This window comes from Tribolium castaneum, chromosome 10 (assembly GCF_031307605.1).
Source record: "Tribolium castaneum strain GA2 chromosome 10, icTriCast1.1, whole genome shotgun sequence".
Taxonomy (NCBI): domain Eukaryota; kingdom Metazoa; phylum Arthropoda; class Insecta; order Coleoptera; family Tenebrionidae; genus Tribolium; species Tribolium castaneum.
Genome location: NC_087403.1, coordinates 3,736,610 through 3,759,164, shown reverse-complemented (window position 1 = coordinate 3,759,164; position 22,555 = coordinate 3,736,610). Strand labels below are relative to the sequence as shown.

Below are 22,555 nucleotides of genomic sequence, written 5' to 3'. Positions count from 1 at the left end.
TGTTTGGATTGAAACAGCGGTAATTCATATAAATATATTGTGGTAAACTTTACCCAAAGTGAAGAGTTGCTCACTTGTGGACAAACTTTACGATAACTTTTTACAAAAAAAGGAAATGGAGTATTCACACTCGTGAAAGCGGACAAACAGTAATATCGACGACTCTACAACGATTAATCTTTAGCATACAGCATAACGTACTCATTCACTTTCATTCTAAATTCCTCCTTAGAGTTTCTATACATATCCGAAGCTTCTATATTTAAAGGATCGTCAAAATTTAACAAATCCTGAAACAAAACGTCAACCGTGTCCAAACGATCCGATAAATACCGTAAATAAGGCGTGTAGGCCCCAGACGACGTCGTTTAATCTCCTAATGGGCGACCAGCCCAGCCCGTCCATGCTGTGCTGCCTCAGGAGCGATAGGCACACTTCGCCGACTTCGGTTATGTTAGGGTGCCACAAACGCGTGAGGCATCTGACAGTGGGAGGCTGCAAACGAGACTCAACCGCCGATCGCAACTCGGTGGCAATACTTACAACCATGTTATACTCTTCGGTAACGTTAATAGCAAATCTAAAAGTACCACCCTCCCAAAGGCCCTCCGTGGGTCTCACGGTTAAAATGAACTTGCTCAAATCGTTCTCATTCTCGTAGAAAACTGAACAATTACTGGGCAAAAGTTGGGCCATTTCTTGTGATTCTTTAATTAGTAGTTTGTCCCTGATTGAAATTCGGTTCGTGTTAGAAGAACGGTCTTCTTGCTGTTTTTTCAAGCGTTGGGATAGCGTAATCATGATTCTACAAATTATTATTGAAACACAATGAAAATCATCGCATTGTTTATGTTTAATTTTGATATAAATTTTTGGTTAGGTAACTGACAGCGCCGCTGTCAACGAGAGTGACCCGGACCGAAAGATCTTCGAACCGAATTTTTTTTCAAATTGTTTAAACGAAATAAGGCGAAAATACTATCAACTGTTACTTTAACATAATTTTGGTTAATAGAAAAAACTCAAATTTGGGGTGGTCTAATTGTGTTTTATAACACGTATATGTACCATGGTTATTTAAAAAGTTTCCACCCAAATACTACAAGACTTGACCTTGTAAATCAAATTTTTATTTCCAATGTTTTGGATTTTTTTACTAAGGAAGGAGAGACCCACATGAATGATTTATTAAATGAGTAAAAATAGTTTATTGCGTAAATAAAAGATACATTTGTGTTTACTTTTTGGGGCGTACTTGAGCGGCTTCGTTACCAAACATCTTCCACAGGCTTCTTCTACGGCAGGGTGGTCTTATGATATTATCTCTTAAACAAATTTGGTAGACCTCCGGGTCTGTTTTGGCAAGGTTGAGGACCTCAGCAGAGCTTAACTCCCTGAATAGAAAATTTATGTTAAAAAATATAAGTACTTATTTGAATTTTTTACGTACTCCCAAATCACCGAAAGACGCCCACGATTGTCTTCCCTACCTCGAACCTTCTTGGCATCTTTTTTAGACTGTTTTGATGAGACACAACCCATTTTCTTCGCGAGTATACGACTTATAAGCATGTAACTGCCGCAACGCTGATACCCCTTTTATTCATTCTGATAGTATGTAGACTGATAAAATATTTTCATGAAGATTCCTAACAGGTAAATCGGTTATAATCAGCAATACGTAACAGGTGCGCCACCCAAGTGAAATATTTGGATAAATGGCCCTAATTAAGTTATCAAATTATTAACGTAAAAATACAAAAATGCGAATAATGACGCTTAAAATTTTATCATAATATTGTAACATGACTTATTTTTAAAAGCTTGCCATACGAAAATCACAAAATTTTTTTGAAGAATCTAAAATTACAGGCAAATGTCACATTACAATAAAGGTTTTTTTATTGTTTTGTATATACATTTAAATTGTAGATAATTTGCAAAGAAATGTTCACAAAATTTGATTTGTGACACGTAATACTGATAGCCCAATTGACAGTATGTTATTTTAAATTTTTTCTCTTTGTTGATTTGGACGTTAGATGTTTTTCCAAAAATGTAACTTTATATTAGAAAGGCGGTTTTGTTTTGCCGAGCGTCCACCAGAATAGCGCTGCGTGACCACTACTCTTTCCACGAAGACCCAGGATCAACCCAAAACACGAAAAAGCCTTTTGTAATTTCAGTATTTATCAAAAATGATTCCTGTTTTTTATTAAATAAGGTATACATATTTTTTTGCTGCTTTCTTTGAATAATTTTTTTTGGAACTAGCGTCAATTTTTTACGTAATTTTCTAACAAACAACAACATACAAGCATCATTTTCTTCTAAGTGCTATTCATTAGGAATAATAAAAAAGCTTAAATAGTTTTCAAGATAAGAAAGTCAAAATTACAGCATTTCGGCCCTGCTAGGAGGTCCTAGGACCTGATATCAGGCAAATGTTGCAGAATATTAAGTTAAATAAAAATTAATGACCGAATTAATCTTCGCCCACATCTGCCGCTGAAATTGGCTTCGAAGAAGGCAAAAATAATTTTATTGGAAAAGGGACGTCAACAACAATTAGACAAAGTGTTAAAACAGCAAAATTTATTTAATTAGGCAAATATCAGCCGATATTTGAACAATAAAACATCAGTTTTTGGAAGCACTTTAATCGCCTTCTGATTGGTCTGTCTTACTGTCGGGAGTGCATCAGCCCAGCGCTATCCAATGACAAACACCTTGCAATTTTTTGTGCGGTAGATAAGCAAGAAGGAGGTACTTGCTGTATTTTTATTGGTCGAATGACGGATTCGTGAAACGAAGATAATTTCGGTTTAGTAATTTATCGAAAAGTCACAATTATCCACATTATCCATTAAATATTCTAATAAAATTATCATTAATTAAGTAATACCTAGGGAAAAACCAAATATTTTTAATTCGTAGTCCTTGATCTTTGTTTTGCCGAGCGGCCACCAGAGTAGCGCTGCGTTACCACAAACGCTTTTACATATTACTAGATTTTTTATCAAATTTTTAGAAATTTGGACGCCACACATAAAGATAAACAGTAACAATAATAATGTTGAAAAGGATCAGAGTAACTGCTCTAAGTCTGCCGAAATGGAAATGAAAGCGTCAAATTGCCTCAAAATTTATATAGAAGATAAGGAAGAAGAAAATTAAAAAAACGCCCAACAAGGCCTTTTTAATTCATATAAATTGTAAAATATGAATTGTGGTAATGTAGACTTCCGCTACTTTCGCAGCGCTACTCTGTCGGCCGCTCGGCAAAATAATGAATTCTGGCGGCAATTTTTATTCAAAAAAACGACTTTTTCTTAATTTTTATTAATAAAATTAATAATTTTAGAAATCCTTGTTTTGCTGTCCGACAAAAAATTAAGAAAAGATTATTTTCTATATTTGAAAAAAATCCACTTAAAGATTGGAACAATTTTCTAAATTTTTGATATCATATCAGGATTATCGATGCAAAGAGACCCCAGCGTAATCAGCGTGAAAAATTATAAGACAACACCTTTAAAATAAATAATTCAGAGTTAACCCTTCGCAATAAGCAATTAAAAATCTATAAAACGGTATATTGGTTTGAACCAAACTTAATTTTTTATCAAAAGTCGAACGTTGCTGGTTCTCAAACATTTACATTATATGAAACTTCCACCCGATTCTACTTAAGTTACACAGATAGGTCACAGAAAGTCACGAAATGTAAAAAGGGCCACTTAGAAAACAGCCTAAAACGCTGTTAATTTTCTATCTGAATTTTTGAATTCTTGAAATCGTAAAAATTTTCCGGTCCTGATTAAAATAGCGATTGTGTAAAAAAATTGTAAGCATTTTATAGGCATTCAAAATCTTCCACTTCGATTCGAAACTATCTGCACCTGACGAGTCTTCTTCGAATACATTATCGCTGCAATTTTGTTTTGATAAAATACTCTTCATTACTCCTTCATTATTAATTGAAGTGCATAAAAGGTGTATGTATTTTTTCGTGTGCACGCAAAATGGGTTCTTTCTGCTCGAAAGTTTTCGAAGATGATAAAAGGGAGGCCAAGATCATCCGGGTTCGTCTGCTGGTACTTCTAGAGTACGTAAATATTGTGGTTGTGAAAAAGGGTTATTATAAATTTTTGTGTTTTTTTTCAGTGAGCTGGGCCCCGTCCAGCTCCTCAACGTCGCCGTGAGGGATCGGAAGATCTACGACGTTTGCAAAAACGATGGCGAACTGAGACAGGCTTGTATCTGGGCTGCTGTCAGAAGACACCACAGAGAAAGATTCGTCTACGAAGACGTTCATAATAGAACTGCCGATTACGTGCTTCTTATGGACGACTTTATCAAGGTTCAAGATGCCGAAGACGAACAGAGATATTTGGAGGAAGAGACGTCCGACCAAGAGTGCATTATTCGCCGGCGAAACAGACTGGCCTGGGAGAGGAATCTGCGCAGGGCGATCCGTTTTTGATTTTTGATACCGAAAGTTACTTATATTTTATTATGAAATGTACACATTTTTGAATAAAGAAAATTATATTTATTTTGTCCCTTCACTAGTTACCCCATCACCTCTGTCGCAAATGTGGTAAATACCACAAAATCATTAGTACGGAGATTAAACATTTGAGAGGATTTATTTATTACAACAACGAAAATATTTAAAAATATTCCCCCAAAGATTGTATTTTGGGGTGTGGGATGAAACAAATAAAAAAATACTCCATCGGAATTTTTTTGTTTTTTCAAAACGTAAATTGAGTCATGTATTGGCAAAGAATTTTTGATTGTATTCTTCGAATACCATTCCACCTGTACGATAACGCGGAATCAACACTTCTTTATCACCACAGACAATTAAAGGTATATAAAGAATCACAGGTGCAATTTTTCCATTCGCTTCCTTTAGTGTCTTGTGTAAACTTGTTACAAGTCAAAAAAATTAATAAAAAATGGGTGCCATTTGGGTCAAATATTTTAAAGACGAAGACGTCGTACTGGAACGGGAATACGCTTGCCTTTCGATGCTTTTAAGGTAAAACAAAAAAAATTGTAAACAAGCTTTTATTTTTTATTATTGTTCTCTCAGGAAGCTGACTCCAGACGAGCTGCTCTTGTACGCTCTTGAAGACCCCGAAATTTACGAAGCTTGTAAACGGCATGACGACCTGAGATACTTTTGCATGGCTGCTGCTGTGAAAAGGTACAACATCGAGAAATTTTTCTACGAGGAGGTGGCCAACAGAAGTGCGGATTTCATGGTTTTGCTGGACACTTTCGTCCAAATCCAAGCTGCCATTGAGCACCAAGAAGCGGAGAAGACTCAGTGCGGCTACTTCCCCTGCGTACTCTTCCGCAGGAAGAACCGGGAACGGGGTGCCGCCAAAAATGAATAGACCGGCAGAGAACCAAAAATGTAATTCTATACAAAATGTGCATTATCAACGGTCTATAAATAAAAGAAGTTGCATTTATTTCGTTTATTTCGCTCCCGTCTTATACTTTTTCCTCATCATTTTCAAAATTGAGACACTGAGACATTACCAAGTCGATTAAAATAACAATTTTGTTTAAAAAACAAAAAAAGAGGGCAAATTGCAAAAAACTCGAAGCACGAAAAACGAGCGGCGTTAGCTCGGCAAGGGGGTGTATTTTAGAAATCTTTTTTCTTTTATTAAGTCGGCCACCGTGTGAGGCAGTGGACAAATTTAATTTACAAAATAAGTTTAGAACTTGTTTTCACTGAAATTAATTTAGGAACAAAGGAATGTAAGAGAAACCGTGTTCCTGCTATCTTTTTATCTGAACGTCGGTGAATAAGGAAAATTGAAATCATTTCTCAAATGAAATTTTCTTCTACAGTTTAGAAAATGGGGGAAACATGGGCAAGTTTAGGTAAAATAATAGCACAATTGTTTACAATATACAAGCATTGTTTTTACATGTTTAGTCATAAATATTCAAATGTTTGCGTTGTAAATTTGGACTAACTTTTGGGCGATTTCGAAAATATTCAAAAAGTGGGGGGGGTGTAGTAGCACGATCACCGTGTGTGAGCTTATTTTTCCAGCTCGACTACGAGCAAGGAATTTAATTGCAGCTGTCGCTGTTAAAAGAGCAATAAACCGAACCGGCGGGAGTCCTCCTTTGTTTTCCTGGATAAATGATAATTTTATGGGAAACAAATTAAACTACTTTGGAGGCGGCTGAAAGCCTGAAACGACTTTTAATTCCAAAATCATGTACCATAGCTACTTGTTGCTGTAATTGGGGATGTTTTAAGGTGGACCTCAGTGTATATCGATCTTATTTTCATGAGTTGTACGTGCAACAAGTACGCTTGCGCAATGAGGAAGTTGTTTTCCCGATTGAATCTTGAAAATTGTCCAGTTTTCCACAGTCTCCATCCGTGTATCGTGTTGATGTTACCCATCTTTGAGAGAAAATTTTCGTCAAATAAACATGTAAGCAAATGACGGTTTTTGGGCTTGAATGCGGTCAGGACTGATGTGGAATTGTTCCATTTTCAGTTTAAATGATTGTTTCATTCATCAAATAATTTTTGGTGTGGCAGTTTTCGAAAAAATTTGGATTTTTATTAAAAAAGTGTTTTTGTTTAATTAAAAGGAAATCAGTGTTGGAGCCCAGTCAGCTCGCTCAAGACCAGCTTTTTGAGTAAAAATAAAGCGAATTTGCATTCGACTATCGATTTCAAATTTGAATTCAATTGGCCTTGTGTAAAATTCGGAATTAACGAACGATTTATATTTATCGCTCTTCCCCACTCATTTGCTAATCGCCATCAGTTTAATTTGAGGAAACTTTTCTTCCAACTTTTCATAATTAATTAAGGAAATATACGCATTTTCACTGGTAATTAGCAAAATTGATATTTCCTGCGATCCTGTTAGGAGCCGAACTTCCCTTTCTGTTGCAGGAATAAAGAAACCTGAAAAGATGCTGAGTCCGAAGATGCAAAGAACTATCCGAGTGAACGAGAATCAGCTGATAATGTTATCAGAAAGGGCTCACTATGACCACTCTCAAGCCGGCTATTTGCATAAGAGATCAGCGGACAGCAGTAAATGGCAGCTGAGGTGGTTCGTGCTTTACCAGGTAAGCCTGGCTGTATCTGTGTCCAGGTGTACAAGAGATTAACGCGCTTTTTTAATCCCAACTGCAAGGAAATAAATCTAATCAAAATCAATTTGTACCTTATTTACAGCGGGCTTTAGATTCGCAACTTTTACATAATAAAAATTCATTTTATGTAAACGAAAAATGTAATTTTACTCGAGAAACTTCAGCAACTTTGATAGGCAATAAATCGAAGAGACAGCAACAGTTCGATTTATTCTCAGCGCTACATTGCCAAACTTGCTAAATAAAAATTTCCTCGGCGACGGTGACGTTGCTCTCTTAATTTTCTTTTTCTTTCATTGTTAATAAAAATCCTTCACGGAAAATGAGATTCTTAATAAACCCACCCTGATTTCCGTTAATTTAAAACAATTATTCTCGTGTAACAAATAAACAGCAAATTATCGTCCAATTTCTGGTGAATGCTGCGCTCGCTTCTATTTTTGAAATGAGAAATTTGATTAAATATTTCTTTTGTTTGGACGAAAAAATACAACAGAAAATAATTTTGGAGAAAAATCTTTAATATCTCAAACGGCGCGCTGTTAATGTCCTTGCCCTCGTAACCTATTTCGGGCTTATTATGATGTCTCAAGATGAGAAAATACGATCCGACTTTCCTTTTTCTCACAAACATACACGAGATATCAATATAGGATTTTATATTTTTTATTTTCTCCGAGATTTCTAAATATAGAAAAATATTTATCCCGAATTATATTTGCTCTGAGCAATGGCCGGAATTTAAAGCTCGGTAGTTACCCCGAAGAAAACTAATTAGATATACAGAAGTGTTTGAACTATTGGTAATTATTAGGAACGTGGGATCAAGTGATGAGATTATATAAACTTATTAAAGTGTATTCAATCGTCTAAGATTAATTGGGAACTTGCTGGTGCGGAAAATTGGTTCGCAAGAAATTGACACTTTCCGCAAAGACAACACTGCTGGAAATACTACCAAGTCAAATACATTCGACTGATTTTCCGCCTGAAAAACCGCAGTCCGGTCCCATCAGTGGCTTTCCAGGTTGATAAATCAAAGATTTTATTTAGTCCCCGATCAGTGGAACGCTTCAAAGCAGCTTTATTAGATCGGAGAAAACTCATTTATTTCAAACCGGCGATTTTTTCTTCCAGAACTTGCTGTTTTACTACGATTCGGAAAATTGCCATCGACCCAGCGGCGTCCTCCTGCTGGAGGGATGCTACTGCGAGCGACTTATCACCACCGGAAGCGCCTCAAAGACCAAGGATGGGTCCGAGAAGCAGGTCAGTAAAATAAATCAGTTGTTGCGGCTCAATCCCGATCACTGACTGACAGGCGGCAGGATTGCGTTGTAAAACAAACTCCCCTTAAGTAGACGAGCGAAATGGGATTACTAGACGATACATAAAGTTTTCCACAATTCGGTTGTGTTTTTGATCAAGGCGTTTGACGCTTACACCTTCCCGTATTCTCTTTGTCTTGTTATTGCCCAGGTTATCGCTCAATTTGATGTCATTGTATACGTTTAGAGCCTTTGATCTCGAAGCAAGACACGAATTGCTGTCAACGGAAAAGTAACCCGCGAATACATTTACATGTAATCAAATCACAAGATCGATCGCTGTCCCCAAGAAGCCATATCACGACTGTGATAAGAATTAAAATTTTACACTTGACTCCCGCAGGACTCTGACAAGATATCAATTTATTGGGCAAAGCAGAGAAACGTGCCAGAAGATTATTATATGGCTCTTTATACCCCAGGGAGGGTGTATACGTCGAAGACGGAGTTTTTCAAATTTCTGCCACGTTTGTTGTTACGGCTGGGAAACTTTGATACACAATATACTTATCGATAATAAAATATTAAAACGCGATAACTTTCCTCTCCCTGCTATTAATTTTGAACAAGTTCACACTTTTAATTGGCTCAGGTGCTTAAGCTTTGTGGCTTTTTTCATATTCAAAGCTCCAGTTTCGAAACGTTTCAACGTGATCGAATTGCCGGCTTTGGTCATTCTTTTTCATACCATTATCGTATCGTTGGAACAAAAGCAACTTAACCGTTTCTTACAAAAGTCAGGACAACAATTTTAAGCTGTGTCCTGATTGGATCGTAGTGCTTTCGCGAATCGGGGTTTTAAAATATTCCTCCAAGCCTTATCGATTTCACTACAACTTAACTAAAGAGCATATAAGGACGGATTAAGATAATTTGACCGTCCTTGTATCAAAATTGTGAAATAAATCACTCAGAGTTGAGTGATGAGATTATGACTTCCCGCCGTTATTGCTTTTCTTTTTCTCCAAATTTTGCTCCGGCCTTATTCATGCTACATTTATCAAAACAATTACGGAAAAAGAGACGTCGCCGCGTAAGACTGTTGATGTTGAAGTCGGAAATCAAGCGTGTGCGTATTATTGATGGTTGATTCCGAATGTTGTCTGAGTGTTTATCGATTCGCGCAATCCAACACAAAGAAAATTCTTTTCATAACTTTTCTCAATTACGCTGGAGAAAATTTTCTAAATAGGTTTATATTTCCTCAGACTTTTATTGGATTAAGACCTCAACACCCAACACCACTGAAAAGTTATTTCCATTATCTGCTACCATTTAAACAATATTGTCGACAGTAAAATAGATAAAGTCGATAACAGGACCACGTTGCTGGATTTTGCTAGTTTCTTAAAAAAGCCAGCACAAGAATTATTTAATTAGCAACAATGCTAAACAAAGTGTGTGGCGTTAGCTCGCTGGTTAGATATTTTTGATGAGACGTTGGTTGAAACTAATATGAGGGTATTAAATATTTCTTGAGAAAGTAGAACTTAATGAGGAGCGTGCTCTCAAATTGCAATTTGCGGTGTTCTATTTCATGGTACTTATCTGAAGTAAGTGAAATTTTCTTTCAGTAAATTGAAAAGACGAATGCATTGAAAGGTCAGTATTTTTTCGTTAAAAGCGAGCTGCGAAATAAAAAAGTCGCAGCTATTTCTGGCGCAATAGAGTGCACAAATAAGGAAATATATTTTACGAGAAAATCAGATGTGGAAGTGTATGCCGTCCCTTATCGCCTCGGCGACATTGGGAGAATTACGTTTTAATGGCATCTGTTGGAATAAAATATTCAACTTTGATAAAAAGTAAATCGAATTTGGTGTACCCACTTGACTATTTTTTCATTGATTTGTCATTGGAAGTCGCGAACTGATACACAAGGGAGTTTTGGAAGTTTTCCCAAGTAACTAAAAGTGGTGAAAGTTGTTTAAAATATACAAAGAAGGATTGAATGGAATCGAGTTAAACGTATCCTCGAGTGCGAACTGATCGATTGATCTTCTGCCACCAATCAAATATTTAAATGGGTATTCTCGAACCTCAAATGTTGACATTTCACCCGGATTCCAAAAATAATGTTTTCCAAAACCATATCTTTATTTGGCCTTCGTCACGCTGAAATATTAGATTCCAGATTGCACTCCCGTGGAAACTTGTTCCAAAAATATTGCTTCAACGAGTGATGTGTCGTTTACATAATTTCGTCCTGGAAGGACTATCGACAGCTTTATTTTAAAAATTGCTCTTTCAAGGCCGTTACTAGCTGCACTGCGTACTTTTACACAGTATGGAAATTTAACGGAGATCTGAATTAATGGCACGCAACATTATAATTTAATTTATTTGGATGAAACGCTCATTAAATTATTAAAAACCCAACGTCTCCAAAGGATCGTTAATACATTTTTGCTATTGTTAGACTTGAGGAAATCGCAACGAGATCTGTTCCGAGTCAAGGACTGCCTCTGAGATTTTTTTAATAAAATTTGCATCGCTTTGTTGCTGGAGTTAAACAGATTAAGGACGAAAATTCAGTTATTTATGCTATTTGGCGAAATCTGAATGTCGCCATTACAAATAATTATTTTTCTCGGTTTAATTCGGTTGTTGCTTTGGCTGGAGCAGATAAGCTCGTTGTTTCTCGAACATTATACTCAATTAATGCGCACTTTAAATATTTGAGTTGGGATAGAAATTTTCTATAATTAAGTTCTAACAAGTAATCACCTCAAGGGGTGAAAATTTGATACAATTTATGAGATTAGAGCGGGGATTATCTCCACCTCTATGATAAACAGTGGTGGTGTGCGAAGAGGGTCGAAACCATGGATTGGCCTAGAATTTTTCAACAATTATGGTGTCCAGCCTTGAACCTCCTATTTCTGGCCAATCAATAAAGCGATACATTACGAAGAAGAATCCACGATTAGTATTGATTTTTTTAATCTAAAATTCATTATGTAAATACATTTCCACGTTGTTAGAACAGATGTCACGGCGCTCAAGGGTTGGAACAGATACGAGGGTCAATCCGTGTCAAATGAATATTTTGGTAAACGAGTTATGATCAAAGTTGAGGATAATTACTCCATCTAGCTTTAACAAGCTGCGATAACGTGACAATTTTGACGGTGTTGCCCGTGTCATAACCGCCGAAATGAATTTATTTATATCTTGTCTGCAAAACAAATTAATATCAGGGATTAGTTTCCGTGATTGCGAATATAATTCCAACATCGCATTATTAAATGATATATTAAGCAAAATTTAATGGCTTTAAAGAGAAATGCGTGTGTATATTTCGCGTGACATTTAGGGCATAAAGAACCGACATTAACTCGAAATAATTACAGAATATCTTTCATTCCTCTCGACGTATTCATGTTATTACGGCCATTTTTTCCAGCAATGCTCCGATCCAGACCTAATTCACTTTCTGATTGATTTTTGGCTCACAAACCTGATTAAACTTTTTTGTTAATTGACCCCGTTCTTAACCCAAATTATTCTCATTTTGGAAATAAGTTAATAATAGATACGTGCTAATAGGAATTTAAAATCGAAGGCTCCAGTTACGAACCCGATGAATAATTCATGGCCCTAAAATATTCAGCTGTGGACTTTTACAGAAAAAGTCAAAGCACCAAATGTTACGTTAAAAATTACATTTTTTGAATGACTGTTTGCTTATACATGATTTAAAATATTCATCTCCTGAGTCATAAAAGTAATGTTTTGTTTTACGCGTTATCTTTAATTTCATTTTGCATGACAGTGCTGCTTGAGGAATGAAGTTGCAAATTCATAACTCATAACTCGAATTTAATTGAATTTAAAAATCCCAGACGCTCAAAATGTCTCATTTATTTAAACAAAGTAAACAATCGCGGAAATATTTAACAGAACGTATTGTTAACTGTATATTTACCCTAATAAAGCTTTGTTTCAGAAACAATATTTAAAGTTAGTTGCTAGGGGATGTTTATATTTCCGGGAATAGTATATTGCTACCTCTAATTAACTTGTGATTTTTTGATGAAAAGTTTGTTTGCTGGTAATTGCCGGGTATTGATGGATGTTGCAATCGCTTTGAGTCTCCGTCTTGAGCGTCCTTTGAAAAACTTGACACTTTGCGCGGATTAAATTTCTATAGTGCTGCGAAAAAGTCTAGTGTCCTTTGTGAAAAACCGAGTAAATGTCGGGGTTTAAATTTGTGGAGCACATTCAATGGATCGGAATAATATCATGTTATTCATTCCGTTAATTAATGAAACGGGTGCTCGGTTAACATAGTCCTGCTTCCTGTTTACATGAGCAAGTTAGGAAGCTTTCAAATAAAAGCTCCTTATATGTTACATTTCGATAAGAATCGAGCTAATCCTTTCACTGCGGTATTGATTAGTCGCCTGGTGTACGATCTCATTATCTATTTATTCCAACCAGGTGTACAATTCTTAATTTCAATAGCTACTTTGTGCTGTTTTGACAAATTATTTGTTTTATTAATGCAACAACGACCTCCGTTCGATTCCCTGCCATAGTAACAGGTCGGGGGACAAATACGTCATTAATTAAATTTAACTAAAAATCGACAACGTCGAAAAATCGCGACATTAATTCGAGTTAATCCGGGGCAGTGGCTGGAAAATCGCTTTGATTTTTTGGGGGTTGGTACTTTGGCCGTTATCAGGGCTGTAAGAGCAGGGAAAGTGTTAGGGTCAGATTACCTGCGATAATAAATAACGTATAGGATGTAAAGTTGGAGCTGGAGTTTAAGTTTCAACTATGATAACTAATGCTGCGCTGTAATAAAGGAAACAAAACATGGGAATGCTTACAATATCAAGATTAATTAAGATGTGTGACGGGTTTCTGTAATTGAATATAATATTTAAGATGGGGAAGTTGCCTAGGGTGCTTCGGAAAATACAAGCAGATAAGGGAAATACCGGGAAATTATACGAAAATTAATTGAGTTATGAAGTACTTCCATTCAACTTAAATAAAATTTACTAATAGGTAATTTACACTTAGAGATTGACGTCGGGAGCAGGCTGCTGTGACGTCAGCGGCAGGAAAACGCGCTGTTCGCGTAAAAGGATCCACTTTTTACAATGGAACATAAAGAAGTTTCATGTAAAATAGCACCGCATTAAAAATTGAAACATTTTTATCGAACAAAAAATTGTTTTGCAGTCTCTGTGACAACTGGATGCAATAATGTAACATATCAAAGCTTTGATTAATTCAAAGCAATAAAGTGTGTATCTGCAAATGCCTAAAACACCCAAAGACAACTCTGGATCTGACGTTAAAGGGCATTTAAAAGCAAACGCCAGAGATAAAAGCATAGTTCACACCAGCCGGGAAAAAGGTGCGAATTATTTTAATGAATCTGATCCAATACGAGCTCGGAGGTGTTATTTAAAAGATTCAACTTGATTGGCGCAAACAGCGAAACTTGCTTTCCCAACTGTTAAATTATCAAGTGCTTTTATGTGTTATCTGGTGGAAGAAATAAGCGAAAAGATTGCTCCGACATTTCCACCGAGATTTACCTAATTTCCAGACGCATATTAAACGTATTTTTGCTGATCTGATTATTGACTAATCAGCCGCCCGATTAATTCATGTGTCCAGCATTGTTAGCTGCACGTGAATGCAAAGTAAACTCACGTCTAGGAGTTATTGCCCTTTGTTGCTCGGCCATAATGAGCAATTATCAATTGATTATTTGATAGTAAACTATTATGGGATGCATAATTAAATAGTAATCAGCGGCCTAGCTTAGCTTACATGCCGTGATGCGGATGCTGAGTGGATCAATACAGGGCTAAAAATAATATAACCTGGTACTCCTATTCTACTCTTCTTATCATTTCGTGGGCTTCTTTTTTGGCCCTCGTGCTATTTAATTCACTCAATAAACCGAATTTCCGATCGACGCTTTTCCAGTTTGCGCTAATTCTTTTCACGGTAAGTGCATTGTTTATTCAATAATGCATTGTTTCTATGGTGATAATGCGGCTTACATCATAACTAAAATTAATTTAATTAATTTACCACGCCGCAAACTGTTTCATAGAAAAATTCCTGCTGTTGTACGCCCTGAACTTGCGTCCGTTTCTTCGAAAATTGAAGATAATGTTACAAGTTTGCGTTTTTGAGGAGTAGTCGAGTTTCGCAAAAGCCACGGTCAACTTCAAATACATTTTCGTAGTAAACAGCTGAAAATCACCTTGAGGCTAGAGAAAACTTTGCAGGAATTTCAAAAGCAACTTTGGCCAAATCTCCTCCTAAATATTAAATACGCGCAAAGCCTGCGAAGCAATTCAAGGCTCCGCTCAATTTTAACAAAATTAATAATAATGATGTCATTATCGACTTTTAATTTCTTGCATGAGGTGGTTAAAATAAACTTGCTACAGTCCTAGAACTCGAGACATTATCGACGTGTGATTGTTATGGTCATAGAATTCGCTTTAGTGACATCGAATGACGTCAGTTGAAAAATTAATTAAAACGACATTAAGTATTCAATTTGCTTGAAAAACAGCAGATTAATTGGGCTTAGTTGCCAAAACACGGGAAGCATTTAAATGAGATTTCATTTCGAAAAACTTTAAACTTACGAGAAACTACTCTCGAATTTGTTAATACTTCAAATACTGCTTGAGCTTACGCAAAGTTTTTCCATCAAAGTTAGTATAGAGATGACTGTAGCCAATAACGAAATTCTTTCTCATGTAACATTCTGAATAAGCCACGCGAGTCACTGTCGATATATCCACGCATTTAGTTCCTGAAACTGTGTTCTATTGTTCCAGTACTGTTTCGCTATATCGTACAGAAGAGAAAATATTCGCCAGTACGAGCTAAGAGCTTTAAATGAAATGGAGTGTAAAAACTGGATTGAAGCTATACGAGATGCAAGGTAAGTCCCGCGGTCGCAAAATCCTATTTACAAAAAACTACTAAATCTTTTATGAAGAATCAGAAAAAACATTTTCGTTGAAAGCTTGAAATCAATAGAGTGGTAAAATATTTTTCGTGTGAGTGCACAGTGTTTTTTACGTGCCTGAATCTTCGAGTTTAATTGGCAGATATACACATTTCCAGTCCTTTTGAGTTCGTTTGTTAAAAGTTTAAAACAATATTGGTTCTTTACGCATGTCAAAAACCGCCAGCAGGATAACGTGCTTTAAAACCAGCAAAGCTCTTTTAATGCTGACATCGCTTTGGAAAAATTACTGATGAAAGTATGCCCTCCGACAAAATCAAATCTGGCGAACACATAGTTGTTTTAAAATGTTTTCCACCGGACGAAAGATTAAAAATGAGCGATTGTATTTTGTTGTTTTTCAAAATCGTAGCTGCGTTGAGTTTAAACTTTTACCTTGACACCGGTTTATGTGTTTTCGACGTGTCAGAATTTATGTCCCGATCGTAAAAAATAAGCTTCTTGCGGCACAAACACGTTCTGTTTGTTCAAGTCGTCGGGAAATTTCATTAAAAAGCGGTTTTTGGCTTGAATGGAATTGTCAAAAGAGTGTTTGTTTAGGCCGACTTGAAGGAAACGTTCAGTGATAGGGAATAACGGGAAGTGACCCTTCATTTCAAGCTGAAATTCAAAACGATTATTAATTGGCACCGTTTTGCATTTTATTGAGCTTTCCATTCATTTCCCCCGGGTAATAAAATTGCATCCTGATGGAATTAGGCACTGTATTTAACCGTGTAAAATGACGAGTTCACTTGCCGACAAATTACATATCCAGACGATTTATCTTTCTTGTTTGAAATGATCTAATTAGGTAACTCAAATTTTACACTTGCGACAAATATTATTTCGCATTTCGTCTCGCACACAGCTTCGGCCAGACTTCATCAATTAGCTTTGCTAATGATAGCAAAATTAAGTGAATTTAGCTGCGTTTAAGCCAAACCGCGTCCCTCAAAACGCACGGGCTAATTAGCTCGCCCGGCGCATCCACCATTTTTCGTCTACTCCCGACGATTCTTCAAAGTTTTAATTTAGGAGAGCCATCATGACAGCTTTTGCCATATTTCAACTTAAGCCAATTAGAGTTTTACGTTGTTTTATACAAATACTTTTATTTTAGTTTTAACAAGTTGCTGTTGCAAAAGGAAGAACTGGAACAGAAACATTTGCATTTGTTACAAATCGTCGAATCGGAAAAAACAGCAAAGTGGCAATATACACAGCAATGCGAGGAGTTGGCTTCTGAAATTAAAAAGCTGCGAGCTGAGGTAAATTTCACGTTTCCAGGAATTTGTCTTGTGGTTGGTGGTGTTTTTGTCTCGAGTTATCGATTAAATTCTTTGGAAACAATGAGGAAATTTAGTTAATTCGGGTTCGTAACAGGTATTTTTTGACGATCTGGGTTGAAAATGATACGGTTCAGGTTCAGTCAAACAAAAGTCAGCGAATTGTATCTCGCAATCATATCGTGCGGTAAATCCTTCGGGAAATAAACCGTTTAGAGCTTTCAGGAAGTTCCTTATCGGCGTAAAGTTATGTTTCGGTAGTTTGAATAAATTCAGCATTTATTATTTGATCGTTTTGGTGTAGTTGTTTGCTTTGAAAAAAGAATGGAAGCCCATTCCAACGCACCAATCGACGAGCAGTTTGACATCAAATCAAGGGACATCTACATCGACCGTCTCCGGTCCATTTGCTCACGTTGAGCAAGACTCGGCCGAATTAAGAAAAATTAAGAAAGTTCAAAGCTTTTTCCGCGGATGGCTGTGTCGTCGACGTTGGAAACAAATCGTCGAACAATACATCAAAAGCCCTCATGCTGAAAGTATGAGAAAACGCAACAGTCTCGTATTCCGCATGGTTGAAGCCGAAGAAGAGTACATGGAGCAGATGGAAGTGCTCGTCTCGTGTTTTTTGCGCCCGTTTAAAATGGCCGCATCGTCGAAAAAACCGCCATGTTCTCACGAAGACGTCAACTCGATTTTTCTGAACAGCGAGACGGTGCTATTTTTACACCAAATTTTCCTCAAAGGGTTAACATCAAGACTTGAAAGCTGGCCTACCTTAGTTTTAGGGGATTTATTTTCCATGCTACTTCCTATGCTAAGCATCTATCAAGAGTACGTCAGAAACCACCACTACTCCCTTCAAGTACTCACCGAGTGCAAACAATCACCGCAGTTTTCGGCTATGCTTAAGCGACTCGAAAGCAAACCCGCCTGCCATGGCAGATCCTTAGAGACTTTCCTCACATATCCTATGCATCAGGTAATTTAATTAAATTTTCCCGGGCCAAGTCAATGCATCAATATTTCAGGTTCCGAGGTACATTATCACCCTCCACGAGCTGCTAGCCCACACCCCCCACGACCACGTCGAACGAAAGAGCCTCCAGAACGCCCGCCAACAGCTGGAGGACCTCTCCAGACAAATGCACGACGAAGTAACGACCCACCCACTCACTCCCGCACCTAAACCCCGTTTTCCAGGTGTCGGAAACCGAGAATTTACGCAAAAACCTGGCCGTTGAGAGAATGGTCGTCGAAGGCTGCGACATCCTTCTCGACGTTAACCAAGTTTTCGTCCGTCAAGGCAGTCTAATCCAACTACCGACCGAAAAACACAGAAGCTCGAGAAGCAAATTAAACTTCAAAAGCGAAAAGGAATGCGTCCGACAATGTTTCTTGTTTTCGAATCATCTCATCATCGCCACAAGGTGTTAATTTATTCCAGCTCCTCATTACAGCGAGTAAATATGCCGTTTTAGGACTTCGAGCGGAAAACTCCATTTAGTCCCAGACATCGGCAAAATACCCCTAGCTGACGCGCTCCTGATCGAGGATCCAAGTGACAACCCTGAAGACGATGGTAGTGCAAACACGCTAATGCGGAAAGGTAATTAACTCCGATTTTCAGAATCATCGGTTTGTTCAGTTTCGAGCCAATCGTCGGGAATTTCCGAAACGTCGGCGGCTAGCTGCAGTTTGCACAACCGCGACTTCAAAATCATCGTCGACCTGAAGGACGGATCGCAGCCTGGCCAGGTTAGAAATAAACTCATAAACTTTACGAAAAAATTATTACTATTGTTTTTTCCGTTCAAATTAACTTAAATGTTTAAACGCTGACAGTAGACACGACGGATCCGTTGAATCTCTGCACTATAATTCTGCCGTTTTGTCGCAGAAAACTTTAAGGTTGTCGTAATCAACTATTGAATTTGACGGTAATTTGAAAATAGCGAAGTGCGCTAGAACTCCGAAGTTTATAGATTAAATGCAAATTCTCAAAATAACAAAAGTTTATTGTTGGTCTTATATTGCCGAGAGCAACTTTGCTCAAGCGAAATCGAAATTAGTTTTATTAGAATTTGCGCGAGCAAAACGAGTGCATTTTGACTTTATGATCTTCGATGAGGCATTAATGAAAATGTATTGTTTAACATGTTTGATAAAATTTCAACAAATTAGATAAAATTCCGACGTAAGTAAAATGTTGAAAGCGGACAGATCGATATGTGATAGGAGTCGTACGCATGCTATAAAAGAGAGTAAAAGTGCAATTTAAGTTCGCACAATGAAGGTAAAAAAGAGTAACAGACACGGCCGGAAAACTCGCATGTACACATGAATAAGCTTCCGCTGACAAAATCTAATAATGCACTTATTACTTGTTGTGGATGGGGGGAAATAGAGTGCTATTGTCAAGTATTTTCCCAGCTTTCGATGCGTATTTTGGTGAGACGGTTCGCGTAATGGAAAGAGTAAATTTCCAATATGCAAAGTAGCATACCTGCTTTATAAACGTAAATAATTAAAATGCAAAACGGTACACGGGGCAGAAAATTGCGAGCACGTTCGTGTTTTCGCGACAAGACAATAAATACAGCCGCGGTGTTCCGGTTTTTGAAAGATGTTTGTCTTTGGTTAGGTCACGGTGCATCTGTTGGCGTCGTCCATGCAGGAGAAAGCCGCATGGATTTCCGATATCAGCCAGTGCTTGGATAATGTCCAATTTAACGATATGATACGGCCGACGATGTCTGATAACAGCTCCATCACTCTTCCTCAATCGCTGAAGAATGACCCAAAGTTGTTTAAAGACGAGGCAGATATCCGGTTCAGTAGAACAATGAACTCTTGTAAAGTTCCTCAAATAAGATACGCAACACCAGAACGCCTTCTTCAAAGACTAACTGGTAAATGAAAAATGGAAAATTTCTTGTGTTCTTAATTCGTTAAAAGTCTACTATAAAATCCATATAATCTGGGAATTTTTTTATCATTTATCCTCTCTTGTAATGCATGATTTACCCATTCCCTGATCAACTTTCTGCACAATCATTGAAGGTACATTGCAGTTCATCACGACAAGTGATGGATAAAAAGAGAGTTCTTTTCAGATTTAAGATTCCTCTCCATAGACTTCTTAAATACATTCCTCCTTACATATCGCGTTTTTACCGACGGCGTAACTGTCCTGGAAGCTTTAAAGAAAGTGTTCTATAGTAGTGATCCCGAACCGCAAGGCTCTGTTATTTCCCTCGAAGTATTTTCGAACAAAGACGAAAATACCTTACAATTATACGATGACCGAAGACGTAGTAGTTTTTCCCCGCGTAGAACAAGCGGTGCTAGCTCTGTCTCCGGCTACGGCTCAGAAATGAGCGAACGGGACAGATCCCACAGTTACGACTCTCAAGGCCACAGGCATTGGAAAGCAACTTTGCAAAAATGTAAGCCCTCACACCGCCCTTCCCCCAGCTAACCCCTCAAATTTAAGACGAGGAAGAGAGCCACGAGCAAACCCACCCGAGAATCATTAGACAGAGCCCGACCGCACAACACAAAGACTCAGTTTCGCCCCCAGTCCAAAAGTCCATCTCCATCAGAGTCGAACAGTCCGAAACCCCAAAAGAAGACAAAACCCACCTCGCCATCCCCAAAGTCGCCGCGTCCAGCAGCAGCGAAACTTTAACAGGTACCCAAACACACCCTCACCACGCCAAAACTAACCCCGGCTTAGATGTGACAGTGCTAAGTGCTCCCTGCTCGCCCAGCAACCTAAGCTCGGTAACACTAGTCGGCTCCTCCCCGTCCGACACCACCGAGGGCGAAACCGGAACTTCGCCCAAAAAACCACCATCACCCAAGAAAGAACCATCACCGACCAAAGAGCCCCCACACCAGAGACCCTCAATCGTCGAGCGCAAAGTCGAACGCGGCACTTCGGAGGACACCGAAGGTGAGTCCCAGACCGAACAGCCAAATATAACTAAATCAAATAGAAGATATGACACAGTTTTTTAACACCATGCACCGGGCATCGTGCAGCTCCTCGCGATCCGCCAGCATCTCCACCACCACCACGAGCGCAGTCCTCCAGGTAACACTTAATTCCAGTAAACGCGCGTCCTGACAAACCCTTCTAGAGCTACTACGGGTCCCGGCGGTCAATGCAAGAGGGCGAAGCCACGTCAACCGCCCGCTCCAGCTTCCAGCACGACTCCCCCCAGAAGCCCAGCAAGGCAGGGGTGGTCATAACGTCCTTCCGACAGTCGAAGCGAAGGTAAGCGGTGACAAATGTTTCACTGCCACACTCGTAAAATTCCAGGAGCAGCACCTCCAGCGCGGCTGCCGCCTTCGCCATCGCCACCTCCGGCTCGAGCAACCCCCGGGACCTGTCCCCGAGCGCCCGCGGGGGCGGCATGATGGACCAAGACGAGTTCGCCATGGAACGGAACCGGTACAAGGAGAACGTCATCTCGACCGCTTGCACCATGAGGGTTTTGAACGTTTTGAGGTGAGTTGAAACTCCCAATGGACCAGTTTGCCGATTTCTTGCAGACACTGGATCTCGAAGCATGCGCAAGACTTCGAAAACGACCACAAGTTGAAGAACTTGACGATTGAGTTCTTGGATGATATTATCTACAGCCCCAACTTGCTCCCGGCGGAGCACAAGGCCGCAGCTCAGCTCTTGCGATTGCTGACGAAGGAGGAGTCCGAGAGCTCGAAAGTCGACATTTTCCAGCTGGTTTCGGCGCCTTCGGTATTGTGCGAGCGGTGTTGGGAAATTGTTGAACGTTTTGTTGCAGACCCCGAGCAAGGAGAGCATTGAGACGCTTTCAGCGCTTGAGATCGCGGAGCAGTTGACGTACATTGACCACCAGATTTTTATCTCGATTTCGAGCGAGTAAGGCGAAGGGTAGTGGCGACTTTTGGTATTTTTGGCCTTGTAGGGAGTTCCTGGGACAGGCTTGGATGAAGAACGATAAGACCAGCCGCGCTCCGCATATTCTCCTGATGACGAAGCGTTTTAACGACGTTTCTTGCTTGGTGGCGTCGGAGATCCTCCGCCGGCCCTCTCTGTGTGCCAGGGTTGCGGCGATAGAGAAATGGGCCGCTGTGGCCGACATTTCGCGCTGTTTGCACAATTTTAACGGTGTTTTACAGATCTGTTCGGCGTTTACTAACAGCTCCGTGTTCCGTTTGAAGAAAACTTGGGATAAAGTGTCGAAAACGGTACTTTGGTGCTTTGGTTTCGCTGTGTTTTAATTATGACTTGCAGACGCGGCAAACTATCGAGAAATTGCAAAATATAGTGTCGTCAGATGGGCGGTTCAGGTCGCTGCGGGACGCTCTCCACAGATGTGACCCGCCGTGTATCCCCTACTTGGGGCTTTATCTAACTGATTTGTCTTTTATCGAAGAAGGAACACCAAATTTTACACAAGATGGGCTCTTGAACTTTTCTAAGATGAGAATGGTGAGTCCTGTGAGCGATTTGGGTTTTTGGTGGAGGAGGTGTTTCAGATTGCTCATGTTATTCGGGAGATTCGTCACTTTCAGCAAACCCCATATAAAATTGAGTTGATACCTAAAGTCGCCAACTATTTGTTGGATTCGTCGTTGTGGATGGATGATGAAGAACTTTACAATACCTCGTTGGAAATCGAGCCGCGAACCTCACGTCTGAGCACTTCAGCTCTGGGGCAGTTGTCTTTATCGTCAAAATCTTAACTCTTAACAATAATCGGCAATCTTATGGACGCGACAATCGAAAC

The 22,555-nt window shown here is 38.8% G+C and overlaps 4 protein-coding genes and 1 long non-coding RNA gene across 5 annotated transcripts; 3 read left to right on the top strand and 2 right to left on the bottom strand.

Annotated features, from left to right (window-relative positions):
* Nucleotides 1-20: 20 nt before the first annotated feature.
* Nucleotides 21-912, bottom strand: LOC659091 (NEDD8-conjugating enzyme UBE2F). The gene is made up of 3 exons (XM_965423.4): nucleotides 544-912; nucleotides 334-495; nucleotides 21-290 (listed from the first exon to the last, which is right to left on the bottom strand). The coding sequence occupies exons 1-3, from the start codon at nucleotides 799-801 to the stop codon at nucleotides 174-176; spliced, it is 537 nt and encodes a 178-aa protein (XP_970516.1). The 5' UTR covers nucleotides 802-912; the 3' UTR covers nucleotides 21-173.
* A 272-nt stretch (nucleotides 913-1,184) lies between these two features.
* On the bottom strand, nucleotides 1,185-1,633 carry LOC135267266 (uncharacterized). The gene is made up of 2 exons (XR_010335666.1): nucleotides 1,451-1,633; nucleotides 1,185-1,394 (listed from the first exon to the last, which is right to left on the bottom strand). It is a non-coding gene; the product is annotated as an uncharacterized LOC135267266 (long non-coding RNA).
* A 2,309-nt stretch (nucleotides 1,634-3,942) lies between these two features.
* LOC107399083 (uncharacterized) lies at nucleotides 3,943-4,558 on the top strand. Its single transcript, XM_015984777.2, has 2 exons — nucleotides 3,943-4,108; nucleotides 4,168-4,558. The coding sequence occupies exons 1-2, from the start codon at nucleotides 4,026-4,028 to the stop codon at nucleotides 4,484-4,486; spliced, it is 402 nt and encodes a 133-aa protein (XP_015840263.1). The 5' UTR covers nucleotides 3,943-4,025; the 3' UTR covers nucleotides 4,487-4,558.
* A 334-nt stretch (nucleotides 4,559-4,892) lies between these two features.
* On the top strand, nucleotides 4,893-5,489 carry LOC103313048 (hypothetical protein). Its single transcript, XM_008195297.3, has 2 exons — nucleotides 4,893-5,050; nucleotides 5,105-5,489. Exons 1-2 carry the CDS (start codon nucleotides 4,968-4,970, stop codon nucleotides 5,409-5,411), a joined length of 390 nt encoding a protein of 129 aa, XP_008193519.2. The 5' UTR covers nucleotides 4,893-4,967; the 3' UTR covers nucleotides 5,412-5,489.
* An 841-nt stretch (nucleotides 5,490-6,330) lies between these two features.
* LOC658869 (ras-specific guanine nucleotide-releasing factor 2-like) lies at nucleotides 6,331-22,555 on the top strand. Its single transcript, XM_008195195.3, is given in 21 exon segments — nucleotides 6,331-6,479; nucleotides 6,953-7,131; nucleotides 8,296-8,427; nucleotides 15,314-15,420; nucleotides 16,610-16,757; nucleotides 17,080-17,757; nucleotides 17,807-17,932; nucleotides 17,979-18,205; nucleotides 18,257-18,533; nucleotides 19,420-19,687; nucleotides 19,892-20,224; nucleotides 20,272-20,469; nucleotides 20,515-20,733; nucleotides 20,777-20,874; nucleotides 20,921-21,057; nucleotides 21,103-21,291; nucleotides 21,336-21,540; nucleotides 21,587-21,684; nucleotides 21,731-22,013; nucleotides 22,060-22,257; nucleotides 22,305-22,555. Coding segments are annotated over 20 exon segments (4,287 nt in total). The 5' UTR covers nucleotides 6,331-6,479; nucleotides 6,953-6,972; the 3' UTR covers nucleotides 22,512-22,555.